This window comes from Juglans regia, chromosome 13 (assembly GCF_001411555.2).
Source record: "Juglans regia cultivar Chandler chromosome 13, Walnut 2.0, whole genome shotgun sequence".
Taxonomy (NCBI): Eukaryota; Viridiplantae; Streptophyta; class Magnoliopsida; order Fagales; family Juglandaceae; genus Juglans; species Juglans regia.
The window spans coordinates 2,014,313-2,041,483 of record NC_049913.1 but is presented as its reverse complement, the minus strand read 5'-3'; the positions used below and the strand labels follow the sequence as shown (position 1 = coordinate 2,041,483).

General features: G+C 35.7%; 2 protein-coding genes across 2 annotated transcripts; one reads left to right on the top strand and one right to left on the bottom strand.

Moving 5' to 3' along the window:
• Positions 1 to 249: 249 nt before the first annotated feature.
• Positions 250 to 13,286, bottom strand: LOC108992374 (aspartate--tRNA ligase, chloroplastic/mitochondrial-like). The gene is made up of 15 exons (XM_035683995.1): positions 12,922 to 13,286; positions 11,794 to 11,935; positions 10,443 to 10,552; positions 9,332 to 9,443; positions 9,127 to 9,198; positions 8,430 to 8,521; positions 7,984 to 8,104; positions 5,621 to 5,743; positions 3,962 to 4,157; positions 3,677 to 3,864; positions 3,508 to 3,579; positions 2,658 to 2,756; positions 2,466 to 2,546; positions 1,052 to 1,109; positions 250 to 674 (listed from the first exon to the last, which is right to left on the bottom strand). Exons 1-15 carry the CDS (start codon positions 13,284 to 13,286, stop codon positions 502 to 504), a joined length of 2,004 nt encoding a protein of 667 aa, XP_035539888.1. The 3' UTR covers positions 250 to 501.
• Positions 13,287 to 18,740: 5,454 nt separating this feature from the next.
• Positions 18,741 to 22,289, top strand: LOC108992368. Its single transcript, XM_018966926.2, has 3 exons — positions 18,741 to 19,086; positions 19,617 to 21,814; positions 21,897 to 22,289. Exons 1-3 carry the CDS (start codon positions 18,900 to 18,902, stop codon positions 21,972 to 21,974), a joined length of 2,463 nt encoding a protein of 820 aa, XP_018822471.1. The 5' UTR covers positions 18,741 to 18,899; the 3' UTR covers positions 21,975 to 22,289.
• Positions 22,290 to 27,171: the final 4,882 nt, after the last annotated feature.

Below are 27,171 nucleotides of genomic sequence, written 5' to 3'. Positions count from 1 at the left end.
CAAGAGTTATTTAATTTTCCAGCCGGTAATTTATAAGATTCAAATCATGTAAGTAATTTACCACGTCATGTTCTATGCGGATATTCGACACCCACGAGAAGAAATATATAGAAAAATGGATATTGATGAAAAAGTTGCAGCTAGGCGTAATTACAAGTAGGATTATAATTTCTTTGACAGTACATCAAATTAATTAGGCGTATAAGCATTATAGCCTAAAAAAGTGGTGCATAGACTGCTCCACGTACAACACAAAAACTTCCTCCTTATATTCTTCCTTGTCAATAATATAATAATTTTTTAAAATGGAATGGAAACAGCAGAATATTAAACGTTTAAAATGGAACGAACATTGATCATGATCATGTTCAAACTTTGAAGACATGTGGGTGTGCAGTATGGAGAAGCTTCTTATATTGTTGTTTAAACATGAGGGAATATGAAACAAGTAACTTCAAAAAATTAATATTTGATGTAGATTAACGTCGATTGAAGAAGAAACTATTGATCAGTTTGGAACGACAGATCTTTTAATTGCTGGGGATCCACCTCCGACGGTGCCCGGGTGAGGGCACACTGCGCAGTCGTCGTCTTTGGGAAAGCTATGACATCCCTGATAGAATTAGCACCCGCAAACAACATAACCAATCTATCTAATCCATACGCGATTCCTCCTGCACAGGTAAAATAATAACTTCCAGTGAATAATTATATTATTCCAAGAACGGACTGGCGGGGAGCTGTTCATAAAAACTACGGTTCCCAACAGGAATGGTTAGATCAATCAACAGGTTAATGTATCTGGATAAAAAATTTTGTGGGGCCAATTTACTCTACAAGAGTCCAGGGCACGTCCATAAAGAGATATCACATAAATTGTACTACATGATCTACCATTAATTACTCTTAAAAACCCTATATATGATGCAGCATACCAATACCCTATTGATTTCATAATTAGTAGATTCGTTCAAGGAAAATGTCCATGTACATAGGTAATATGTATGGTAAGTACTGAACTGTTATTTTTTAACAGCATAGAGTCTCATACCATGTGGAGGAGCACCCATGTCTAATGCCTCCAGAAGATAGCCAAACTTTGCATCAGCCTGTAGGAAATTGAAACATTGACACATTAATTGGGAAAAAAAAAAAGGTGTTCAACACTTCCTCCAAACAAAATTCATCTCCCTTTGTCACCAATGCTGAATTGATTCAACTAATCAGAATTCCAAAAAAAAAAAACAATCGAAGTCCTCTTCAGTAACACTCCACTCTTGCCTTCTCTGGCTATTAATAAAAAATCGCTTCCTTTGATCACCAATGCTGAATTGATTCAACTATCAGACCCCCCACCCCCCAAAAACAAGTATTCAATAAAACCAGCCTCTTCCAGATGTGCTCTCTTTTCTACTCTTTGACTCTTACCAATTTCACCAATTCCTTCAGCCCCACTATCTCCTAGACTTTAAACCCTCCACAAAATTTTTTAACAATCCCCCTTTCCTATTCCATTGCTATTCCAGCAAAGCAACCCAAGAGTTTATTTATCATGCTATGAGCGGTTGTCATTTTCATACAAGCACACAGGCATTATGTATATTCTACATACATGGTGATAGAATTGGGAGAAAGGGTGCCATGATTAAATGAAACCCCATGATTAAATGAAACCCCAAGCCTCATCCTACAATAGAGTACTTCTAGTATTGGGCTTCTGCCAGTGTTTTTAATGGAAACAGTTTACATGATTTTCTTGTATCACTTTCTAGCTCCTAACTTGTAATTAGGTGTTCACTGTTGTATACTTCCAGTGTATTTGGGCTATATGCCTATTTACTAGTTTCAATAAAATTTTATATTACTCATAGAAAAAGAGTACTTCTGAGAAAGCCACAAATTTTACATTGAAATTCCAAAGCACTGAAGGGGTTAATAGAGATAGACTTCAATTTGTTTAATTGGATTAGAGTACTAATATCTGCTTAAGAAATGTATTGGACCCTCAAGTTGAATTATAAGAACTTTAATGAGTAGTACCCCAGTTGAGGTCTTGATCTAACGTATATTAACTGTTTAACAAATTTTTGCAGAATCAATCCAGCATATGAATCTCTCAATGCAATATTATCAATCCAATTCTGGCCTATTACAATCTTTTTCAACGGTTTGGCTATTTTAGGAAAGTTCAAATTGTAAATAGAATACGCAAAGATCAAAAGGATGCAAAGATCGCTGAGTACATAACACCATTTGATTTTTGTAAGCAGAAAGGGTAATTTTAAGTGAGCTTTTAGCTAATGCTAATGAGGCTTCATTCACTCATCTGCTTCATGCAGAGAAGAAGAAAAGGAGCAATTACAATATATAGACATATGGAGATATGAACGTGACATACAAATATATGTCAAAATATCCATATAAAAAGCCAACCACAGTGCCCAAAAGATTATGGATCCACTTGCCTGTTCCTGGGAGATGCCAACACTTTCCAAAACCTTTATCTGTATGTCACGTTTATATATTCTCAAACTTCCCCCACCAATCTGTCAGGAAATATGGTAATAACTTGTTGACATCAGTGGGAGAAGAACTTTAAAAGCTTCAGGTTTGCAGATGTCAGAAAATAAAAGGATAAGAAGAAAATAACAAAGCACCTCTACTCCATTGTAAACTATGTCATAAGCTAACGCACAAGCAGAGACAAGATCATTCATGTCTTCAGGATTGGGAGCAGTGAAGGGGTGATGCAAGGCCTGTAGAATTATAATATTATGCATACATATACAGACCTAGAAAATGTGCTATGAAATATGACACCCAACTACTTCTGCCAACACTAAATAGGACAAAAATCCTACCTTAAGGAAAAACCCAAAAAGAAAGTAGTCATTGACTAATGCATACAGGACATCTACTCATTTCATCTCACAAGGTAGCCACTAAAATCCTTCAAAATAACATGAGAAAAAAGACGAAAACAACAAAACAAAGTGAACACAGAATGCCATTACTTGAGAGGAGAAAGAATGATCTGCTGATATAGGAACTAACATAAGTCGGAAGCAATCTTAAATTCTCACAGCTTTATCCTATGCCAGGAGTCTCTGATATTAAATGAAACAGAGTGCTTAACTGGATAAATCACAAAGTGGAAAAGCAAACTTTCAAGTAATGAACAGATAAACAGGAACAGAATGTAGCGATACATTTTTAAAATATTAATTAGAATGTAGCAATACTTTGTTTTGCGAAGTAAACAAAAATATAAGAATTTATCATGCCAATAATCATTTGAGCTATGAAATTCAACACCATGACAATCCAGCCAAAACTTATCAAAATGAACAAAGAAAAAGAAACATGGGAAGATTCATAGCGATCATATAACATCAAGAAACCACCAACAGTGAGGTTTTTCACAAAGAGAAATAATCACAGGTGTAAGAATGTATTACAAATATACTTATAAAAAAAAAAAGATTGTATTACAAATATGAAACAGACCTCAAGCCTCTGCTCTGAATCATTCCACTCAAACATAGGGAAATCAGTGACCCACAAAATTGAATGCCTGGACTAAACATCAGCACAAGAAAATAAATAAATATTAGAGAAAATGAGGACACTGTGATCATACATATTATTAAAACTGGAGGGCAGATTGGAAACTTACATGATCAACCAAGCTCAACTCATGAGCCACAAATACCCTCAGACGGTCAAGAGTTCTGTTTACTGATGCTTGTTGACCCACTGCAAACAACATAAGGTCACCCGGTCCAGCAGAGCATCGACTCAGCAGTTGCTCTTTGTTTGTAGGATCCAAACTAGATACCAGTGCAGAAATTCCCTCAAGACCCCCTAAATGAGGATGTTAAAACTGTTGTCAAGGGTGGAACTAAAATATCTCTTCACCTTCAAATATACATACCACCGCCTCCAAAAACAATATGTTTACCATCATCCATGACCTTCAAGAAAGGTAAACCCTTAGCTCCAGATTTGATAGCTTCATTGTAAATATCACCTTTCTTAAGGGCTGTATTTGAATAACTTTTAGCACCTGAGGACACGCATAGCACTTTAATAATTCCCCCACTCTTCAAGGTATCTGCAACAATCCTGAAGGGGGATTCTGAGAAAATATCAGACACCTGCAGCTCCAATCAATAAACACTTTTAATAAAACCCATACAAAGAGGAACAGAGTTCAAGTATGCTACATCTTCTCATAATAAATCATCAACACCCCTTATTACTAATGACATCCCGTCTTTGCATAGACCTTATGAAAGGAACATTCAAAGTGCATATCAATTCTCATAATAAATCATCAACACCCTTTATAACTATTGATATAGTCATTGCATGAACCTTATGTAAGGAATATTCTACAGCCTAAGGTGCAAACAAGATAACTATTAAAGGTAGTTGGAAACCACTACTGCCAATTCTGCAACATCCAGCAATGTATACACAAACAAATCACTTGTAGGTTGTATTTGGATGAGGGGATCTAAAAGCAAGAAGTTTGACTAGCAATTATCAGTTTAAATTGCTCAATCAGACCCTCTAGATGATGGTTACAAGTTATAAGAGAAAAACAGAGATTTTTCCTCCATCAAAGCACTTGGCTTGTGAATCTGATATAACACATATACCTGATCATTTCGTACACAAATTAGCAACTTCAATCCATCATTAACTTTCATCGATAAAGAAAAAAGGTACTTTTCATTCTACATTCAAGCCATAATGACAGTGAATTTAAGGTAACCATATCCCCAAATCAGTACAAAAGAAAAAGGGATGGAGGATGCAGGATGAGCAGAGAACTTCCATAACAGGGTACACTAACAGATTTTTTTTTATAGGTGATCAAGAAGTTTTATTCATAGAAGTAGGCAAAGCAATTGGGTACACTAATAGATTATTACTTCTTTTAATAAGTAGGTACACTAATAATTTATTGAACCCAAGATAATGGGCACACTAATTGGCACACTAATCAATTATTGAACCCAGCATAATGTGTACTATAGCCACATGCAAGCTTGACCTAAGTCATATTGAAGTGTTACACTTCTTTTTACATTTGACTTTCACTGTATATGTTACATAATACTTTTTTTTTTTACAAGTATATGTTACATAATACTAGGTGCATCTCAATGTCAAATATATATATATATATGTTTTTTACCAGTAAATCTCCATGTCAGATGTAATAAATGTTTCACGTTTTTTTTTTTTCAAAATTAGGCACCACAAAAATATTATATGTTACCAGATGAATTATAATGTGCCTATTTATGTGAAAGGTCATAAACAGTATTAACATGCATAAGAACTGTAAGTAAGACCAGGAATTGATGATGTGATATTTAAGCAAGTCAGGAAAGAGAAGACTACGGGCTTGTTTGGATTCGCAAGTCATCTCAGTTCATCTCAGCTCATCTCAACTCATCTCATTACTATTCATTACTATTCAGCAACTTTAACTCACAAATCTCACTACTATTCACAACTCATCTCATTACTATTCACAATCCATCTCAACTCATCTCAGCTCATCTCAAGTCATCTCAACTCATCTTCGAATCCAAACATCTCCTACATCTTTCAACTCAAGATCAAATCTAACATCTGGCCTGTCAGAACCGTATCGACTCATTGCTTCAGCATATGTAAGCCTTGGAAAAGGGTTCGGTAGCTGGACACCTTTGATCTCTAGAAAAACCTGAAAATGTATATAATTTTTACATAAACCTTGTAATTTGGAATGATGCTATCTTCAAATACGGTAAAGAAACAATATATCATAAAACAAATGAAGCATGAATTTCTAAGCATAAGATTAATTGGCTGGACTGTCTAAAACAAATTGAAAAACTAGTTGTAAAGATGTTTCACTAGAACTCATGAAAAGGTGCAATGAGCCTGGATTGGTTCATTGGCAAGCTTGGCTCATTACAAGATGAACCTGAACACAGTTAGGGGGCTCAAAGGCTAAGCCTTGTTGGTATACCACAATCGGCTTTCACTCATTGATTACAGATTAATGCTACAGTTTGATAATTAGTTTTCAAATAATTCACTTGAAAAGGATGGGAGTTTATGTTGTGAGTTTATGGAAATTTATTAGAAAAGGATGGGATAATTTTGTGAAACAAGTCAAATTTGTGGTAGGTGATAGTTCAAGAGTTTGATTCTGGTTTGATGTTTGGTGTAGTGAGAATGCACTGTTTAGAGCTTTTCCAGCTGTTTTCGGGTTGGCTGTTAATCAGCAGGCCTCAATCTGAGAGTTGATGAGTTACTCTAATGGAGAGGTGCATTGGGATGTTAGATTTTTCAGACCTGTCCAGGATTGGGAAATTGAGGAGGTTACTGATTTTTTCAGATTGTTGTATTCAGTGGATATTAGACGACATGAGAGGGATCAAATGTACTGGAGATATACAGCGTATAAAAAGTTTTCTGTTAGATCATATTATAAGATGTTGTCCGATCAGCATTACATTTCTTTTCCTTGGAAGAGTATTTAGAAGGCTCATGTTCCGTCAAAGGTTGCTTTTTTTGTATGGACAGCAGCAATTGGGAATATTCAGACGATTGATAATTTGAGAAAGCATGGAATGATTGTTATGAAGTGGTGCTTCATGTGCAAAAAAGCTGTGAAATCAGTGGATCATCTACTTCTACATTGTGATGTGGCTAAAGTGTTATGGGATGGTGTGTTTAGAAGATCTGGACTGACTTGGGTTATGCCAAAATCAGTGGTAGATTTACTCGCATTTTATACTTGCTCTCAAGTGGCAGCAGCGTAGAAGATGATTCCTTTGTGCATTATGTGGTGCATTTGGTTGGAAAGGAATGAGAGGTGTTTTAATAATAGGGAGTGCGATGTAGAAGAACTCTAAAAATTTATAATGTGTTCCTTGTTTAGTTGGCTTTCAGCTATTGTACAAAATGGAGGGGCTGTCCATGAGTTTTTGTCCTCGATTTTCTAGTATTAGAATGTATTTAGGCGTTTCTTTTGTATACATCTTGTGTACATGGGCTTCGCTTATTGCATTTGATGAATAAAATTTTTACTTATCAAAAAAATAATAATTCACTTGAAACCATGTGGCCAATTGCTCGAACCCTCTTCTATCCGAGATCGTGACCATTTTCTCAAATAATGAGCGTTTATCTGACCTTTGAATTGAAAAACTCTAGGAATATGAGTTACACCTGATTCTACCCATATTAATATTGACTAAATCAATATTATTATTTTTTATTATGGATAAGCTGGGTTTTACACCCACGATCACATCCTTCATCACATCCTCGTGGGGAAAGTTCTAATTGAGATGGAGATCATGGGCAACTAAAGCAACACTATTTCATACTGCAAAGCACAAGTTAGAGTATTTTGGCAAAACATTATTTAGGTCATCTCTCTCCCCATCACTCCCTCAATCCTCCCTCCCTAACTTATATCGGGGTCATTCCCATGGCTTTTGTTTTTTTTGTTTTACAAGTAAAATATTATACATATATCAAAAGGAGTGACTAAGTATACTAAATGTATACAAGAGAACACATTGCCCATAATAGAAAACCCCAAATAACCTAAAAAGCCTGTGAAAAACAACCCAAAATACACCAAGCCCGACCCCATGCCTATGCAAGAAGGTTTCCTTCATATTCTTCTGATTCGTTCATTCACCCCCATCCCTTATGTTCCCCCATTATCTTCTTCTAAACCTTAATCAGAATTCTTCTCATACCCAATCAATGATGTTTCCATCATCTCCATCAAACTTTTTTTTTTTTTATCGGTAATCAAGGTATTTTATTCACCATCATCTCCATCAAACTTATTTGCTGAACTTCCCTTTTGGCACTTATATAAATATATATATATATATATATATATTTATATATATAGATTTTGGCACTTCTCATAACGAATGAGGGAGATTTTCTAACCTTTCTGATCAAATCTTCATTAAGCCTCAACATGTCCTCCAAAGGAGTGAAAGCCATTTCAATATCTAGCTGTGTGAATTCAGGTTGTCTATCTGCCCTTAGATCTTCATCTCGAAAACATCTACAGAGATGAGATAAAAACTTGAATCACAAATTTCACTGAATATCGCTAGAAAATTAAACCAAAGACTTATCCTGAGAAACAAATGAAAATTTTAGTTCTTAATTCATGTTTATAACTGAAAGCAGAATAAAGTTTAGTTGTTTTCTTCATGCGAGTCTTGGATAAGAATGAACACCACCAAGAGCGATAGTGACAGAAGAAGTCAGAATGCCCATATCACATTTAAAACAAATTATTTAGTCCGGTGCTCAAAGATATTAAAAAAAAGCAACTATCGTGTCACTGAAAATACATAATCAGACAGCTGGTCAGGAGAAGTTACCTTGCTATTTGATAATACTTATCAAAACCAGAGACCATTAACATTTGCTTAAACAGTTGCGGACTTTGAGGCAAAGCATAAAATGCTCCTGGCTTCAAAATAAACATTAGTGTGAAATAAGTGAGAAGTACAAGAAAGAGAGATACATGTGAAGATTTATGGTTCTCAACAGAGTTTGCATGTTTAGTCGTTGAAAAGCAGTCCAAAATAATCAAAGGCATATGTTAGGCATTACGTAGCAGAGGGGCTAATCTCTTTCACTGTCTAAAATCATTCTATACCGTTCCTACAACTCATCATCTTGAAGGCTAATACTACACGGTTGTAGTATTTTTTCATACCAAATTCAAAGCAAATGTAGCAAAAATGACATGTGAACAGTTTCATACACGAATCAACGTGATGCTTTCAATGTACAAATCATCCATGAGAAGCCACCATCTTGGAGGCCAGATTTAAAAACAAAAAAAACAAAAAATCTTATATAAGGCACTTATGGCAGCATCTTATACTTTCACTTAATTTCAACATAATGCACTTATCAAGAAAGGGATAACACCAGAAATGGGAAAAACGCATAACACATTTATGCTCTGTAGAGTAAATCACAAGTTGATGGTATGTGATGCTTGTTGAGTATAACTGGCAAAAAAAGCATAACCAAATAACCAAGTGGCAGCTGGAAAAATGTAGATACCTGAACTCTTGACGGTACCAAATAATCCCGTGCACCTTCTGGAGTAGATCTAGAGAGTATTGGAGTCTCAATCTACCTTGTAACCATGAAAAAAATTCAATGACAGATAACAAACCAAAGGTGCAGAATTACTGATGAGCACAGATTATAAGTAGTGAAAATACACTCTTCCAAGACAAAGATAAACTAATTTAAAGGCTGATACCTCCACAAAACCATGTGTGTCCTCTAGATATCTCCGAATAAGTTTAACCACCTTATGTCGCAGCATTATGTTGAAATTCATTTGCTGCCGCCGAAGATCAAGACACCGATATCTAATAAAATGTAAATAAGTCCCTTTAATCAGTAGAAATTCCAGAAATTTATATCGATTTCAACGACCACATCTGCCTCAGTATGAAAAAAGAATAATAGCACATATTCCTCCTCAGTTCAAAAATCAAACAACAATATCCTCAGAAAATAAAGGAGTTGACCAGGAACTCGGTTATAGTGCTTTATACTTTGGAAGCAGTCCATAAAATTAAGTCGATCTAATGAACAATGAACAACTAATTAGGGCCCAAGAAATGAGAACTAACACAATAACTTATGGTAAAATTACAAACGATATGACTAATGCAAGTCAGAAACATCAGATAAGAAATTAAAGGCTGGAAATGGCCAGGTTCAGTTGGGTTATAAATATCTCTCCTCCCCCTGATCAGTTTACACAGGCTTTCAGTATGTCATTTTCAGCACAATCATATTGCTCAGTTTCTGCACGATGTCTAACCAAAAAAGCATCCAGTGAGAATGTGGCAGATGATGGTATGAGATGGTTTTGAATCAGGAAAGCTAAGTGGTTTGGAATCAGAAAAGAAAAAAAAAATGTGAACAGATGAGATTTTATATGAGAAACACTAAAAGGGGAAAAGCGAGCACTCTGTGGTTTGGCTGTTCGGTAGGCCCAATGAAACAGAGGTATAGAGAGGCTAGAGGAGTTGGGGAGAAAATTGGTAAGTCGAGAGGTTCATATGAGAAAGGAACGTTTGATATATGTATGTAGCCTTGTCAACTATAACTATACTGGGGCATAGGATTTCTCTCTCATACAAACCGATACCCGATCCAAGGTTGTAGGATTGAATTGCTCAAGTTTATCTGGTTGAGCAGTTAAATGAACTGTGGAAGGAGGAGTAAAGCATTACGAGTGTAATGCGCATTATAAATGAAAGGCTGATCATAAGTAACAAGAAAACTAGTCATACATCTGGAAGGTATAATATCCAACATAGATGAGTCAAAAGTTGAGATGAGAAAAGTTTTACTACCTCAATCGGATCTCCTCCTTGACATAATCTTTTGCATCCTCCCCTGTAGTAACTAAGAATGGTAACTTAGACTTCACAGCATTTAATACTTGAACGCACTCTGCTGCAACCTGAATGTATAGAGGATATTCAATCAAACTACTGGAAGGAGACAGTGAATAACATATATGCAAAAATAAGGAAAATGACATCAAATTGGCCTGATCCATGATGATAAAAGACGAATTTAACCAAGGGGGAAACAAGTGAGAAGATGCAAGAAACATCCTTTCAAACATTATTTTAGAGTTATTCTATTCTCAAGCCAGTGTGTAAAGCACATCATCTACATCACTTAAATGGTAAAATTTTATTTGTAAGATTCAAATTTTAAAATTTCTCTTCCAAATTAAATTATGTCATGTAAGCATTTTACTAGTATCCACACCAACTTATAAATATAATTTTCATTTTTTTTTAATAAGAATAAGATTTTATTAAAAGGACAGAGGTAGAGCCCAAATACACAAGAATTATAAACGGAATACACCTAGCATTATCTAGGGACTAGAAATAGATACCATCAAATCGTGAAAACTAGGGGTGTAAGGAATTCGGTCCGGACCGGAAAAACCGACCAGACAGAACTCCAGACCGGTCGGTCTCGGTCCCATAAATTATGGATCGAGAAAATTCAGTCCGGTCCTGAGGTCTATAAATTTTGGACCAAACCAGACCGAACTCCTATATATATTTTTAAAATATTTTTAATAATTTAATATATTATTTTTATATAATAATTATATAAGTTAATGATGTAATTTTCATATAATTTATTATCATTGACCATATAAAATATTTTTTTAATAAGTTAGTTACATAATACACATTAATAATTCACTTAATTTTAATTTAGTAATTTAAATAATTTTTTTTATTAAATTATTTGAAAAAATAAAATAAAATAAAAGATTATTGACCTGGACGGACCGATAGTCCAGTCCGGGGAAAAGGATGGATCAATCCATCACCTCTCCAGACCGGACTAACCGATTTACACCCCTAGTGAAAACTATCCCCTCAAACATTATATGTTGAACTATAAAAATACAAAAACTCTATGTGCAGACACTTTTGCGTACTTGCGCACTTCACTTTCATTTTTTTATCAATTCCAGGCATACTTGTATGACCGTGCATTATATTTACATCAAAATGTAGATTGCACATTATGTAGATTGGATAACCCGTCCCAAAATCACACATTTTCATTTATCTTTAATTGAATGACCACCAAGAATTTGCAACATTATATGGAAAGTTCAGCCAAAACAACCTTAATAAATAAGTTATTATACATTTTAATATTTACCTCTATTGAGCCCGTTTTCATCTTCTTGTTGGCCGACTCACTTGGCCGAGACCGAACAATGCCTTCTATGGCAACCACATACTCAAGCCTCGAGTCATTAACAGTGGAATGGGCATCAGGAAACTCATCCGGTAGAGTTAACCTACAATTCAATGCAATTAACATCCAAAAAGAAAAAAGAAAATTACGCTGACAAGACACAGAATCAAATTAACGACTACCCAAATTAAGAAGAGAGCCGCTAAGTGTACATGTAGTTCAGAAAACCTTATCATCACCACTACCGCCACCCTCATTATCATGGTAGTAACAAAAAATGCACCATTTGTTTTTTAAGGAACTAATAAGAAAAATATTGCGCTAATCATGCAAAGTCTGCGCCGTATGAGGTTAATTTTCTTTTTTTACCCGATGAAACTGTTGGGAATAACTGTAGATCTAAGACTAACTCGAAGTACAGTAACGGAACTAAACGAAAGAAATTGATGACAATCACACAGAAAGAACACCAAGAATTAAGTGGTTCGACTCAAAATGAGCCTACGTCCACTGGTGGGGTCGGTATCAGAGATTTCACTATCAACAAAGATGGAGTACAGATGAATACAACAAAACTTCACAAGGAAGTTATCTCTCAAAACTCACTCTATAACTTCTCTATCAAGAAAACACTAAAAACAAGACAAAAAAATGATTTCTGAAGTTATTAGAAGAAGTGGGCGCCGTTTGGTATTTATAGGAACAGTAATGTTCACTTCTGTGAACATTGGCTCGAGCGAGAGTCGAGCGAACGTAGGTTTTCTGCACTTCGCTCAAGCCAACACTCGAGCGAGGGTCGAGCGAAGCTCTCTGACTTGAACTCGCTCGAGCTGGGTGTCGAGCGAGGGTCTAGCAAAGCTCTCTGACTTGGATACCGCTCGAGCTGCATGTCGAGCGAGGGTCGAGCGAAGCTCTCTGTCTGACTTCGCTCGAGCTGAGTGTCGAGCGAAGCTCTCTGACTTCATATTGCTCGAGCTAAATCTCGAGCGATGCTTGAGCGAGACTCTCTGTCTGACTTCGCTCGACCCAAGTGAAACTTCGCTCGAGCGAACCTACGACACATGCACTGTTCCATCTGATTCAAGCCACCTCCTAACAGAAACGCATACCTGAATGATACCGGTATGGTCTCTGAGATTGAGAAAGGTGAGACCACCGTGGACCCTGTGGAGCGCGACCCAGCCGCAGAGCCGAACCCGTTGACCCAAGTCAGCCTCAGACAATTCGCCGCAGAATCCAGTCCGACTGACCCATTCGAGAGAGTTTTTGGGAAGTGATAATGATGATTTGGTGGCGGGAATATGGGTAGAAGCGGAAGCGGAAGCGGAGACATAGAAAACGACCCTATTTCTGGCAAGTGTTTTGGAGAAGGGTTTGAGAATAGCACGGAAGAGAGGGAGGGACTTTGAGCAAAGAGATGTAAGAGGGAACGCTCTGAGGAGGAGGAGGGACATGGTGGAGTTACTGAGACCGAGAGAGGCTTTTAGCGTGAGAAAGGTGAGAAATGAGGATGTACGCGAGGTTTAACTTCCAGATCTCATTAGATAGTTAAAAATTAAATTCATTAAAAATTTATCTATTAAATTATAAAATATGATCATATTAAAATAGTTAAATTTCAAATAATTGAAATTAAATCATAGTCATTTTTAAAATTATTTTTAAATTTAAAAATAATTATTCATTCGTCAAATACATTAATATAACTAGAATATAACTAAATTATGTCAATTAATATATAATATTATAATCCCGTTTATAATATAACTAGAATATTATAGTCCCTTCTATATCAATCTCTCTCTCTTTTAAATGATAATTAAAAAAATATAACTAGAATAAAATTACTAATTAATATATAATATTATAAATAGTAAAATATGATAAAATAAAATAAATTCATAATTAAAAAAATAAAAATATTTTTAAAATTATTAATTACTTATTATTATATAATGAATAAATGAATAATTCAATGTGGAGATTTGATGTGAATAGTCAAAATCAAATTCATCTTATATTATTTTATTGTCATATAATAAAAAAATAGTTATTCTAATATGGAGACTTATGTGAATGGAATAGTTAAAAATTAAATTCATCTTATATTCATCAAAAATGTATTTTAACTTTAGCTAATCCAATGAGAGTGCTCTAAAAATTACACGAGGGAGAGCACAATAGACGAGTGAGCACGTGCGATGGAAGAAACATGTTGTAATCCGTACACACGTGAAGATCGGTGCAATTTTACCATAGATATTTCAACGAAGGGCGGAACTATGTTGTAGAATGTAACTTGTATAATTATAATTTTAAATGTAAATATTTTTAAAATATTTAAAATTGTCTCAACATTCAAACACGTAGTATATTACTCAAATATCCTTAAGTTCATTAACATAATAGCCTTAATTTGACATATTTATCTCTCTTTATTTGCCTTTGGTGTGCATTGTGGGGTTTGTTTAGTTTTGTTACTTTCGTATCAATGGTATCACATAAGTTCTTTTTGTCTTTTTGAGTTTACATAGTTTCATATTTTTTTTATTTTTATTTTTTCCATTTGGGTCATTCTGACTTCATTGAGTTTATTGTCTATCACCTGTACATAATCTTCCTTTACAATCTTTGAGATATTTTTAACCACATATTAATAATGAGTTAATTAGCTTTTAAAAAGAGTTTATTTAATAGTTAAAATAAATCTGAAAGATTCTTGCATATGGGAAGTAGCAAATTTATCTACCTAGATGATTGATGAGACGTTTATAGAGAGAAGAAGAGAGTATGTAAAAATTTTATTTTCTTTTGTGAAGAATTTATTAGTTATTCACATACTTTTTTTTGTTCGCTATATTAATATAATTATATAATAAAAATCTAACGACTTTTATTTTATTAGATGCTTTTTCAAGTTTATTCTTAATTTATAAATTTTTTTGAAAGCTTAGAAAAATATGAGTAAGCCGATAACAATTGTATAATTTTATGACGTATAATTATTATTTTTATATAATCAAGTGTAAAAAGTACATATTACTTATACTGACACATATCGTACACTTTACCGATCGCCCTTAGACATAAATCCTAGTTCCGCCCCTCGTTCCAACTTTGTTAAAAAATGTTGGATACAAATTTTATCGATGGAGAAATTATCTAACCTTCATTAAAAAAATATTGTTCTTTAATTTTTTTCTTTTCATTTTTTTAAGATCTTTAAATATTTTTAAAAAATTAAAAATTAAAAAATGAATAGTCACTTCCTTAATCAGTAAATACAAAAAATTAAAATAAAATTAAATATATAGAAAATTAAAATGAATAGATAAAATAAGTAGACAAAGTATCATTATTCTTTAATTTTATCAGTCAACTTCACTTCTAATTTGAGTACAAATGAATTCAGTTTTTACTTTTTAGATTAATGGATTTAGGCTGCGTTTGAATGTTGAACTAAGTTGAGTTGAAAATTGAAATGATAAAATATTATTAGAATATTATTATTTTAGAATTTGAAAAAGTTGAATTATTTATTATATTTTGTATTGAAATTTGAAAAATTTATAATTATGAATTGAGATAAGTTAAGATAGGTTTAGAAACCAAACGAAGCCTTAAGCTATTTGTCTATCGAAGTATGGAACGTGATTCACAAAAACTCCTCGTATTTGTTTGTTAATACAATTCTTATTAAATAGTATAAGATGTTTTATTTTTAGAATTTTGTTATGTACAAGTAAGTTTGCATACCAATCTGCGTATTAATATTGTTAAATTTATATTCTAAATTTAAATTAGTTCTGTTTTCAATAAAATTTACTTTATGATCAATCATATTGAATGAATGTGCGTATTAATGCGTAGAATCGCTTACAATTAGATTTTTTCTTCTTTTTAAATATAATCTAAAATATTTTTTAATTTCTTTCATCTAATCATTACAATTTTATCAAATTTACAAACAAAATATAAAAATAAGAGAACTATTCATTCATGATGCAGTGACGAGTCTCTATTTACACCATCCAATAAGAGACAAACACGTAAGCTCCCTGTGGTATTTATGGTAAAATAGGTTTTAGCTTATGAAGATCTCTCTCTCTTGCAATCAAATTTTTTCTTACAAATGAAACTAAGAAACTATCATATTAAAGTAATGATCACCTAGAAAATATCATATTAAAGCAACCCAATGCATTTCCAAGGAGATTAATGGCATTTTTAGCTTCGCATGATAAGGGTAACAAAAAAACCCGAAACCAACTGAAGCCTCGTGAACATATATATTATATTATAGTGATATAATATCTCATTATATCATTTACAAATATAATGAGATATTATAAACATCCAAACGGACCCTTAATGCACAAGCCAGAACCTTAAGCATGTTAAGTTTGATTATTTATGACTAATAATCATATCTAATATCATTGTGTTGTAAATTGACTCTAAATGATAACGGTAGACTGTTATTACAATCATTTGTTAGATCATACCATTAGCATTTGGATCCTGTCGTGAGGGTAAAGGCATACTCAACCATAGTCCCCCAAATTTGATTATTTTGTGCCAATTGAAACTCAAACTTGAAAGTTGCAAATGTTTTATTTGAAAGAACTAAGTCAAGTCAACTTAGTTCGTTTGTCACTCTTGATATGTATTAGACATCATATTTGATGATCTTATCGGATTCATCACTATGTTAAACTCCTTAATAAGTTCTTTAACTAAAAATACCAATAAAATAAATTGATAAATCAGCACATGTATTGTTGATTAGTAGTGTCTAGCGGGAAGGCCTGGTTTGTTTTCACAACTCATATCATGTCAATTCATCTAAAAATTACAATTTCTTCAAATTTTCATACAAAATATAATAAACAATTCAACTTTTTACAAATCTCAAAATAAAAATAATATTATAACAGTATTTTATTTCACTTTCAAATTTCATTTCATGTGTAACCAAATGAGACCTAAGATTCTTTATAATTTTTCTCCAAATTTTATGATCTAGAATGAATTAGACATGAACATAGTTACATATGTCAAAGCATTGGCATTTGATTGTTCATCCTAATCTTCAAAATTTGAAGAATGCGTAACTTTTTAACTTTTAATTAATCACTTAACACTTAAAATCTAAATTAGATTAATCATCATATTCTTTATAACAATAAAATATTACTATTTGTTATTATGTATATTTCTTTAATTACTTTTTTATTTATTTTCATAATCTTGAATAACCTCCAATAATTATATTCATTTATATTTTTACAATTCAACAATCTATAATATAATAATCTCATGTGTACATAAATGATAAAATCTCATATGTAAATAAAAAGGAGAAGAAGAAGAAGAAGAAGAAGAAGAAAAAGAGGAGAAAGAGGGAAGAAGGAGAAGGCAGGAGAGAAAGAGAGAAGCATAAGAGTCGCGAGAAGGTTGTCATAATATAATAAAAAATATATATTTAGACTTGCTACAGTACATTTTACATTTTAAAAAAATGATAGAATTATTGTAACTTATATTTTAGATGAAATTAGTTTGACTAATTCAACATGGATTAACTGTAGATGATAATAGCTAAATTTATAGATAAAAAATATTTGACTAAACTAATCCTAATACTTTAATTCTTTCAAATTTTTGGTGTCAAAATATCTCAATGGTTACAAAGGAAGATCTTTTGTATATCTTAACCTTTTTCTTTGCTCATTATTAGATTGAATTAGAATATCAATCACGCCAAGAATGAAATCTGAACATCCAAGACATTCTCTCTCGGAATCCGCCTGCCTCCCTCAGCGCCTCGAACCCGTCTCTCTCGAGGGGGTGGGAGCTTCGGTTCCTTCCCCCTCTCCCCACCTCTCCCTCCTCCGTCCGCTCTGTGCACACAGCCGCTCTGTTTTTGTGTTTTTTTTTTTTGTAGGCTAAATAAGGGGGAACACCGGATCTGGTCTTTCCGGCGACAATAGATCAGCATGCGCCTCCCCATGGTGTTGCCCAGCTGCCGATCTTCAAGTCTACCGAAGGCGATGCCATCCGGAGTGGCGAGTTGCTCGCACGCGCGGCCAAAAAACTCGTAGGCGTTCGGCGAGTGGCCTTCTCGCGACGCCGAGAGGCCCTCTACCGTCGCGATGCGCGGCGCCGCTGGGGTCTGTGAGCCCGGAACTTCCATGATCGGTCGACGGTTTTCTCCCAGGGTGGCGCGTGTTCTGCACGTGCCTCCGCAGCCGTTCAGAGCTTTTTTTCTGCTGTTAGTTTTAGTTGTGTTCCAATGTATTTTCTTGTGTTCTGTTTTATAAAAAAAAAAAAAATCAAAAATTTAGTCCCCTCGGACCGTGGTCCGATCTGGTGGTATGTCTCCATCTCCGCTTTGGCGGTGTATGGGATTGGTGTACCCTACCTCGCGTAGTCAGGGTATGGGGTTTGTTTACTCTGTCGGGGACAGAGATGTGTACGACGAATCTCTTAGACTTCGGTCTTTAGAGTTCTGTCGTCTGGGCTAGACCATGTCAGCCACGAAAGTGTGCTGATGTGCTATTAACGTTTGTAACTGACTTTTTAAGTCAAAGTTGTATGTCCTTTTTTATAAATGGAATGTAATCCTTTATTATAAAAAAAAAAAGACATTCTCTCTCTTTTATTTTCCCTTTTGCAATTTTTCAGTCAATATGAAAGTACAAAAAATGTTTTTTTCCCTCGCAAATCACGGTACCTATCATCCATGCCAAATTCGTAATCTACACCTTCCAAAATCCAAACATGTTCGCGATCTAACGGTTCCAACCTTTTCTCCCCCTTTGAACTATTCAAATATTGTGCCAACGGTCAAAATACTCCACCGTTTAACTTTAAATACCCCCACTCTCCGTTTCACCTAGAAAACTAGCCGTTACATCAAATCCTCCGCCACCAGTTATCTGCCTCTAATTGTAATCCTTCAAGATCCTTAAGAACATTGCCATTATTGCTCCAGATTTTCTCATTTTCACTCTAGTTTTCTGAATCGCCGCTACAAACCCGCCATCCAACTTTCGCAGAAATCCATGGCCGTGCCTTCAAACAAATCATCCTCCTCGGCAATGATTTCAAGCAGGGAAAATCACAACTCAAGAAACTCGGAGATTAGCAATCCCATCAGAAGGAGTTTCGGTGGGAACCCATTTACGAAACCCTCAATTGTTGCCAACCAGAGAGTCTCCAATCCGAATACTCAGGCTAATAGTCCTTCTGGTTCGACTCTCTTTCCCACCCTTAATTTCTTTTATTTATAGTTTTGTTCACGATATTGATAATGTCTGTTTGGCTTCCGAGAACGTAGAAACAATTTGCTTAGAATGATAGGAAAATATTGATTCCCAACGTTTCCTTCTATTTTATATCTTGGATTCTCAAGAAGGAAAGACGAAAAAAGGAAACTTGCGCGAACCGAGGCCCTTTTACTATTAATTGGCTGTGTGATTCTTTCTTCGTCTGTTTGGTTGGAATATTCTGTCACGATGATCATGATCTACACTCAATCAAGATTCAAAGAAACGATTTTTTTTTCTTTATTTTCCTATACTTTGAAATGGATAATATTTGCCCGGAAGTATCTTCATCAACATGAAATGGAGCTTATTTTCTACAGTTCTGCACCAAGTTTGTTCTTTATGTCGTCAAAATTTTAGCAGAAATCATACAGTCAGGGTTAGATTGTAATGCGAAATTGTGGGTTTATATAAATGTTTAACTATGGCATTTTCCGTGTTGATGAATTGCAGAGTTTCAGCTAATAAGCTCGATGGGTAGAGAAACCGTAGCCTCTTTGCGAGGTTGCGAGGATAAAGAAAACCCAAAAGACCAGAATGCGAAAGTAGGGATTGTCCGATCCCCAGCTTCTTCGAAAGGCACAAAGAATTTTATGTCTCCGACAATATCGGCGGCTTCAAAGATCACCGCGTCTCCAAGGAAGAAGATACTGGGTGAGAGGAACGAGCCTGCTCGGACTTCCCTTTCGTTCGCCAACGAGAAGAATCCGTTCCGGTCAGTGAGATTCTCGGACGTAGTGGAAGATATCGATGCTGAGGAAGATCCTGGTTTGCAAGAGAACAAGACTGAAGCTGCGGATGAAGAGAAAGCACGTATTACAGCTTCTTCAATTCAAGAAGCTTTGAGATGCGAGGAAGTCTTTGATTCTGAGGTGCCTTTGACTTCCAAGATTGAATCGAAATCGTTACCGGATGAACCTGATTGTGTTAATATTGACCCGACTTTTAAGATTAGTCCTACTTCTTCGTGTTCGTGGTCGTGTCCAACTGTAGCGCCTCTTGATGTGGACCCTTCAATGCCTCCTTATGATCCTAAAGCCAATTACCTCTCGCCAAGGCCTCAGTTCCTGCATTACAGACCGAATCCTCGAATCGAACTTTATCTCAACAAGGAAAGTGATGGCAGACGACTCGAGGAAAGTTTTTCTGACACTGAAGTTACAGAAGAAACACAGTCCGATGATTCCCAGAGAGAAAACGAGGATGTCTCTTCAGGTGATCTATCAAAAGAAGAAGAGCAAGAAGAGGTCCGAGTTTCTGAACCAAGCTCCTTCAGTACTTATATGTCAAAAAAGATTATTGAAGCAAAAGGGGGATCAAAGCTTCCGTTCTTTTCGAGATCGAAGTGCATCGGGCTGTTCTTGCTTCTCTCGCTTGCTTGCTTATCAATCTCAGTTACTAATTCTCCAGTCATTGAGCCCTCTGTGCTTAAAGTGTCTAGCTACTTTAAGATTAATGACTCATATGAAATTGTTGAATTAGCAAAAGCAAATTTTGATGGTTTAGCTCGAAATTTCTTTTTGTGGTATGCTAAAACCATTTCCGTTGTCTCCAAGCTCATGCAAGATTTCAGAGGAGTGCATATTTCAGGTCCCTTGCATTATTGTAACTTGACCACGTTGGCAGAGGATATTCGCGTTGACGGGTATCTTATGTTTGATCACAGTTATAAAGGAAGAGGACGGAAGTCTGAACACAATGTGCTGGGACCGATGAGGGAGACGAAAGTAGACAGTGAACCACCGGAAGAGGAGGGCCAGCCTGAGCCTGAAGCAGATGAGAACATTGTAGAGGCTTCAGGACAGCATGACAAGGATTATGAAGGAGAAGTAAGCCAAGAGACGGAAGAGGTCTCAGAAGAACATGGTACTACAGAATCTGAGGAAGTGCTTCTGGCTCTAGAGGCCGAGGTTACTGAACCAGTTAATTTAGAAGCAAAGGAGACCCAGGAAGTAGTTTTGATTGCTGGGAACCTTTGCAGCCAGGAGCAAAGTAACGTAAACTACAAGGAACAGCCAGTTACGGTTCCAACGGCAGACGAAATTCAACCTGAAGTTTCTGAAGCTGGCGAATTACAAGATGAAAGTGAGATTGCCTTCACCAAAATCGAGTTAGCCAAAGATGGTGTCGATCCTGAAAGCTCAGAATTGGGTGCTTCAGCCGAAAATATACGTGGTTCAGAAGTTTGGGAGTCTACAGTTTATGTGACAAAAGATGGATTTTTGAGAGCCAACTTGCTGGGAATTGCTCTGCTGGTTTTGATGCTTATTGCAGCTACAGCTTTCATCTATATGATGAAAGATGGAAACCCAACCCGCGTTACTGCTGTCAACGTGGAGCAACCACTGCTGGCAAAAAAATTGGATTTCAGTCCAATATGTAGCACAGAGCAGATATTCCTCTCTTCTCGGAATTGGCCGACTGAGATGGACGTGGATGGAGAATCATGTCCTTCGGAAATGAGCAGCTTTCAGACAATCTCATCTTACAGCAAGAAAGGATTCGAGGCGTCAAGTGAAGCTCAGAGCCAGGAGAGGAGGAAGCCAGGGAAGAACCATAAGAGAGACTCAATTGCGACTTCCTCAGGCTATTCCATGGGCTCGCCTTCTTACGGCAGTTTTACCACCTACGAGAAGATTTCGAGCAAGCATGTAAGTATTTAAATCTCCATGCTTTTATTTTTCAAAAAATCTTTATCAAATATAACCCCACATATTGTCTTATGTTGATCAGGGACTCAGTGAAGACGAGGAGACTATTACTCCTGTTAGGCGCTCCAGTAGAATCAGAAACAAAGTCACCTCCTCATGATCATGACCAGTTCTATCCTACTTTTCTACTTCTCTCCAGTAGGAATGGGGCACCTAACTATTTGCTTTTTCTTAGCTTGATTAATTGTAAAACTTGTAAGTGGTACCTCCACTGATCGATCAGTAATTTTCTGTTGCTAATCTCAGATCCTTCTGATTTTCAATTTCACTTTAATCTGATGCCCTTCTGCTAACTGCCAAAAACTCCTCCATCTCTCTCCACCGCTCTTCTCCTCTTGATATTGTCCATTGATCATGCAAAAAAGCACACTTTTTGTCCTGAAACATTTAAGAAAAACCTTTTTATTATTCATATTGGTGGAATTCCTCGAGTTGTTATTATTATTTAAATGCTATACTAATCAGTTGAAATCAAATTCTTCGATCTTACCATGTCAGTGACGACAAAAGCGAAGATGTTTTGTCCTCTACCCCGGCACACGTAATATATTCGTTTTCTTCTTGTTTTCTATGTAATATGTTTGATGCCCAGTAATTTTTTGATAAATTTTCGAGTGTTTTTGTCTACAGGAAGTGATGCGTTGTCCTATATTGAGAATTATAGTTTTGAATGTTGAAGATGCTTCAGTGCTTACCATTCTTAACTCCTGGGATTCTGCAGAGACTAATCTGGTTAAATGAGTCCGCGGGTTTGGCCAAATGATCAACTTAAAAATCAGTGAAGTTACGCTACTTCAAGGACATTCAGACGTAAATAAAAACCCTGCGCCCACCGAAACGAGAGAAAATCTTTGGGCTTACCAACATTAGTTGAGGTATTATCATCTCAGCCAAACGGAAACCAACAAGGCCTAGAACTTTGATAAACTTTTATTTTCTTTGTTTTATTCCCCGGAAATGATCAAATCCCAAATCAAATATGTCGTTCATATAAATCTCTCACAAAGTTTTTTATTGTTATTAAAAGTAAATATTTCACAAAATTATAATTTTAATGACTTCTTGACAATTGAAATTCATACGTATACATACATATATATATATATATTATATTAAGGTGTCGTTTGGAGTTGCCCAGGCAACTCCATGCAACTGGACTTGATCTGGTTCTGTTGAAATTAAGAACGAGGGGCTCGGAGGCTGTGATAGCTCCGATGCTTAAGTTATGAATTGGGAAGAAGATAAAGAGATAAATATTCAGTCAAAGAGAAAGAGAGCTGAAGTATTCAAGAGTGTGAACTCCTCCTCTGGCTGTGGGAGGGGGGTTTTATACATGGCTGGGTTGGTCCTTGAGGTGGAGATCGTGGGTGTGCAGTTCCGTATGGGGGTCGAGTGTCCCTGTTGCAGTACAGACTTGTCAGACTTGGTTGTCGTTGTCACTGACACCCCAGGAGGCACATTGTGGCGTGCCGAACTTCGAGATGCATTCAATGAGCGTGACTCCCTGTCGTGGCGTACCCACCTCCGTCCCATTAATGCGACGTTGGCCATATCAGGTGAGCTCGCTGTCAATACCTGAGCGTTGGGGGTTTCGTCCGTGCTGCCTTCAGTGCCTGGTTGTCAGTGTCCCTCCTAATACCTTGATTTGATCCTGACACTTGGATTGTGGGTGATTAAGAGCATTTTACGCTCCTTATCAGTCCCCACCCGAGGCACATCTCCCCTCCCCACCCCACCCCATTTTCTAGTTATGGGCCTTTTAGGCCAACCTAGCCCATGCCCCCCTGAGCGACTTGGGCCGATCTACTTTGGCCTAGCTTAGCTCAGACCTAGGGGATTTACTCATCTCGTAAAAATATTGTTAGAATATTATTTTTTAATATTATTATTATTTTGACATTAAAAAAAATTGAACTGTTTATTATATTTTGTATGAAAAATTGAAAAAATTGTAATGACGAGATGAGATGAAACACTTCCTGTAGACAAAAACACTCGAAAAATAGTGTTTTTCGAGTGTTGAATATTTCATTGTGGATTAACCGTGAAAATCAAGTCTCTTTGGAGAGATGGCTATAGGCTCCATGCTCGGATGCTTCATTCATTTATCTCTCAATCTCTTGCTCAATGCATTTTAAGGACTGACAAGTCGATAAATTTTCTTCGTGTTTGCTATTATGATCATGGTTGGGCTGACGCTGCAACAGAAGCTGCCACAGCTGTTGGGATGGCAACAAGAATAGGGGGCCTGTGGTACAGTGAAACACTAAAATTGATTCCCTTGAGACCTTGGTTGAAGCGGCAAATAAGAAATTGAAATTCGGTCTTCTAAGAAACGAAAAAACGATGTTGTTTCCATTTAATGCCACATGGGCTGTGGTTATGCCGTGATTGTCCCCCGCGGTTGCCTCCAGTAGAATTGTATATATATATATGTTACTGTATATATATATATGTTTCATAAAAGAAGAATCCGTGCACACGGACCACACTTATGGGCAATATAATGATTGTTAATGAGTGTGACCTATACATACACACGACTGGTGAATTTAGTATTTTTTTTTCATAAAAGGGATAATCTCAAAAAATTCAGTAAAAAAAAAAAAAAAAAAAGTCGGTTACACGTAACATAAACCTAAAACGGTACCTAATTTCTTTGGTCCCAAGAAATTTAAAAAAAAAAAAGACTGGGTTTAGCTTTTGTTGACAACATTTATGCAAGATCGACTGGTCTTTCTTGCATAGTAAAAAACATAGTTTACACATGGCGGTGTTCATCCCGGTTCTAACCTGGGTATACTCAGGCCGAAACCCTAACTGGGTTGGTTCGGGTCAAACCCGGATGGATCCGGATTTTTGAAACCCGAAAATCTGAGTTTCGGGTTGTACCCAAAATTATTTTTATTATTATTATTTTATTTTAGGTAAAAACCTTTATTTTATTAATTTTGTTTTATAAGAAGTCAAGTTCATGAAACGTTCTAAAAATACTAAATGCATGTAAAACAAATCCAATATTCATCTATGCATGCATCGCAATGTAATCCACTACATATTACACTAGAGCAATGCTACACTATTGGTTTTTATAAATTACATTACCAAACACCAAATTACAATAAATGAGTTACAAAATCAGCAACACAGTTTTCCTATCAGTGATTTAGTCTTACACCGAATAATAGTCCATTGTCAATTCCTGTAGCCAAGAAATCAAAAAACTCATTAACTAGTTTTGCATATTATATTCAAATAGAATATTAAAAGAGAGTTCAGAAGATGAGTATAAAAATTGATAGTTTTATGGCCATGAGATTTGACACTGTTTTAAAAGCTTCAATTGGGTTAATTATGATTTCCCTTCTTGAAGGACAGAAAATGGCACACACAAGTTTCAAAATTTTGTGCATAAATTGTAATAGATTTGAAAAAGCATAAGGCAAAAGTAGTAGGGTAACTGCACTAAGAACAAAACAAAAAGGAGAGTTTCACAATAAAAACGATATTTTTTAGAGAATGCAAGCATGGACTCAAATCAACAACATACATATAAGTATAAAAATTAAACATAACCAAAACATAAATAATAAAGAAAAAAAAATGAAAAAAATAGAGTTATTGGACAAAAATCGTTGAACCCTTGAATCTACACAACTCATAAGTATCGTAAACAAAATGTGGCAACGCAAAACAAAATAAACCCAAATATAAAAAAAAAAAAAACCCAAGTTTAAAAACAAAGAGAGCAGATTTAACAACCATTTCAAAGCATAAAAATATGATGCAAGAGAAACTCCTAGTTGGAAATAGAAAAATATACAATAAAATCTTGAAATTCAACCAATTAAGTCTATAACAGCGTGAATAAAAAAATAAAAAGTCTATAACAGTGGTGTACTTAGGCGATGCCTTTTATATCAATAAAACTTTACTTTTACTTATAAAATAAAAGTCTATAACAGCTCTCCAAAGAAACAAAGTATTGAAGAAATAAGTTTTTCTTCCATTGTTCTCAAAACTTCTATCATTTTTTTCCTCCAAATCATCAAACCAGGTAGAGAGACAGTTCTAAAAGCTCCAAAACTAAATACTCTCTTTATGACATTATTAATATGATTTACGCCATCTCCAAAAATCCAGACTTTAAATTTAAAAACAACTTATAATCAAGTAAGATGAAATGGTCCATAACAGTGCACACATTAGTATCAAGAAACATATACACTTTAACTAAACATCAGACTAACCTCCCTCTCTCTCCTTTCTATGCTTATCTTTTCAAAACTATTATATAAGACTCATATGGAGTCTGGACACAGAGAATGAGAAGCAAGCACACAAAATCCATCTAAACAAATATTAAATGTCACCAATATTTCTTGTGTGTATGTATAATTTTATCCTAAAACGCCCAATCCACATCGAGAAATAAAAACAACAAGATACACATGTGCAATAGCGCAAGGATAAAAACTAACCGATTTAGTCATAGATCAAGCAAAATAACACGCAATAATTTAAGGGTAGGAAATGGGGAGTACCATCTCTTTGCGTGCAGCTTTCTTTTGCTCCAACTCTTCGAGGGCGAGGGTGAGGGCGAGGGCACGACCGGCTTCGAGGGCCTTGAGCTTCTGTTGTGCTTAAGGGAGAGCTTCTTGGCTTCATTGGCCATCTTCTCGTGGTGCTCCTTCACCTTCCTTATGATATTGTATTCAGTGGTACCATTTTGCTCTTGCTCTCTCTGACAAACAAAAATAAAACCATCTCTATGGATAATAGCGGTACTATTTTACCAGGCCTAGAAGGCTCAGATGGATGTCAGTGAGAGATGGGTTTGAGAGCTTGATGGGTATGAGTGTGTTGGTGGGCGAAGATATGTACTGTGATCTTGGGTTGACTAGTTTGACCGAGGAAGAGATAATTCTCAAAGCTGAGCTTCCGCAAGCCATTGGTGAGAGAGTGTACTCAAATAAGCTACTCCTCTCCATCAAGTAACCATTGAGATCATCACAACAGCGATTAGGATTTCATTGTTAGGATTGTGAGAGAGAGAGGTGAAGGGGCAGGGGCAGGGTCACGGACCGAAGGAATGAGATCTTTTATTTTTTCACCTTTTCTACAAATTCAGTTATATTGGGTTATGAATACGGAACCCGAGTTTAATACTCGGATTTAGGCCAGATATATTCGGTTTTTATAATACGAGTTCTGAAAGAAACCCGACCCGGATAAACAGTCTTATAATTACACATACTCCCCACGCGTACCCATAACGCATATAACCGACCGAAACA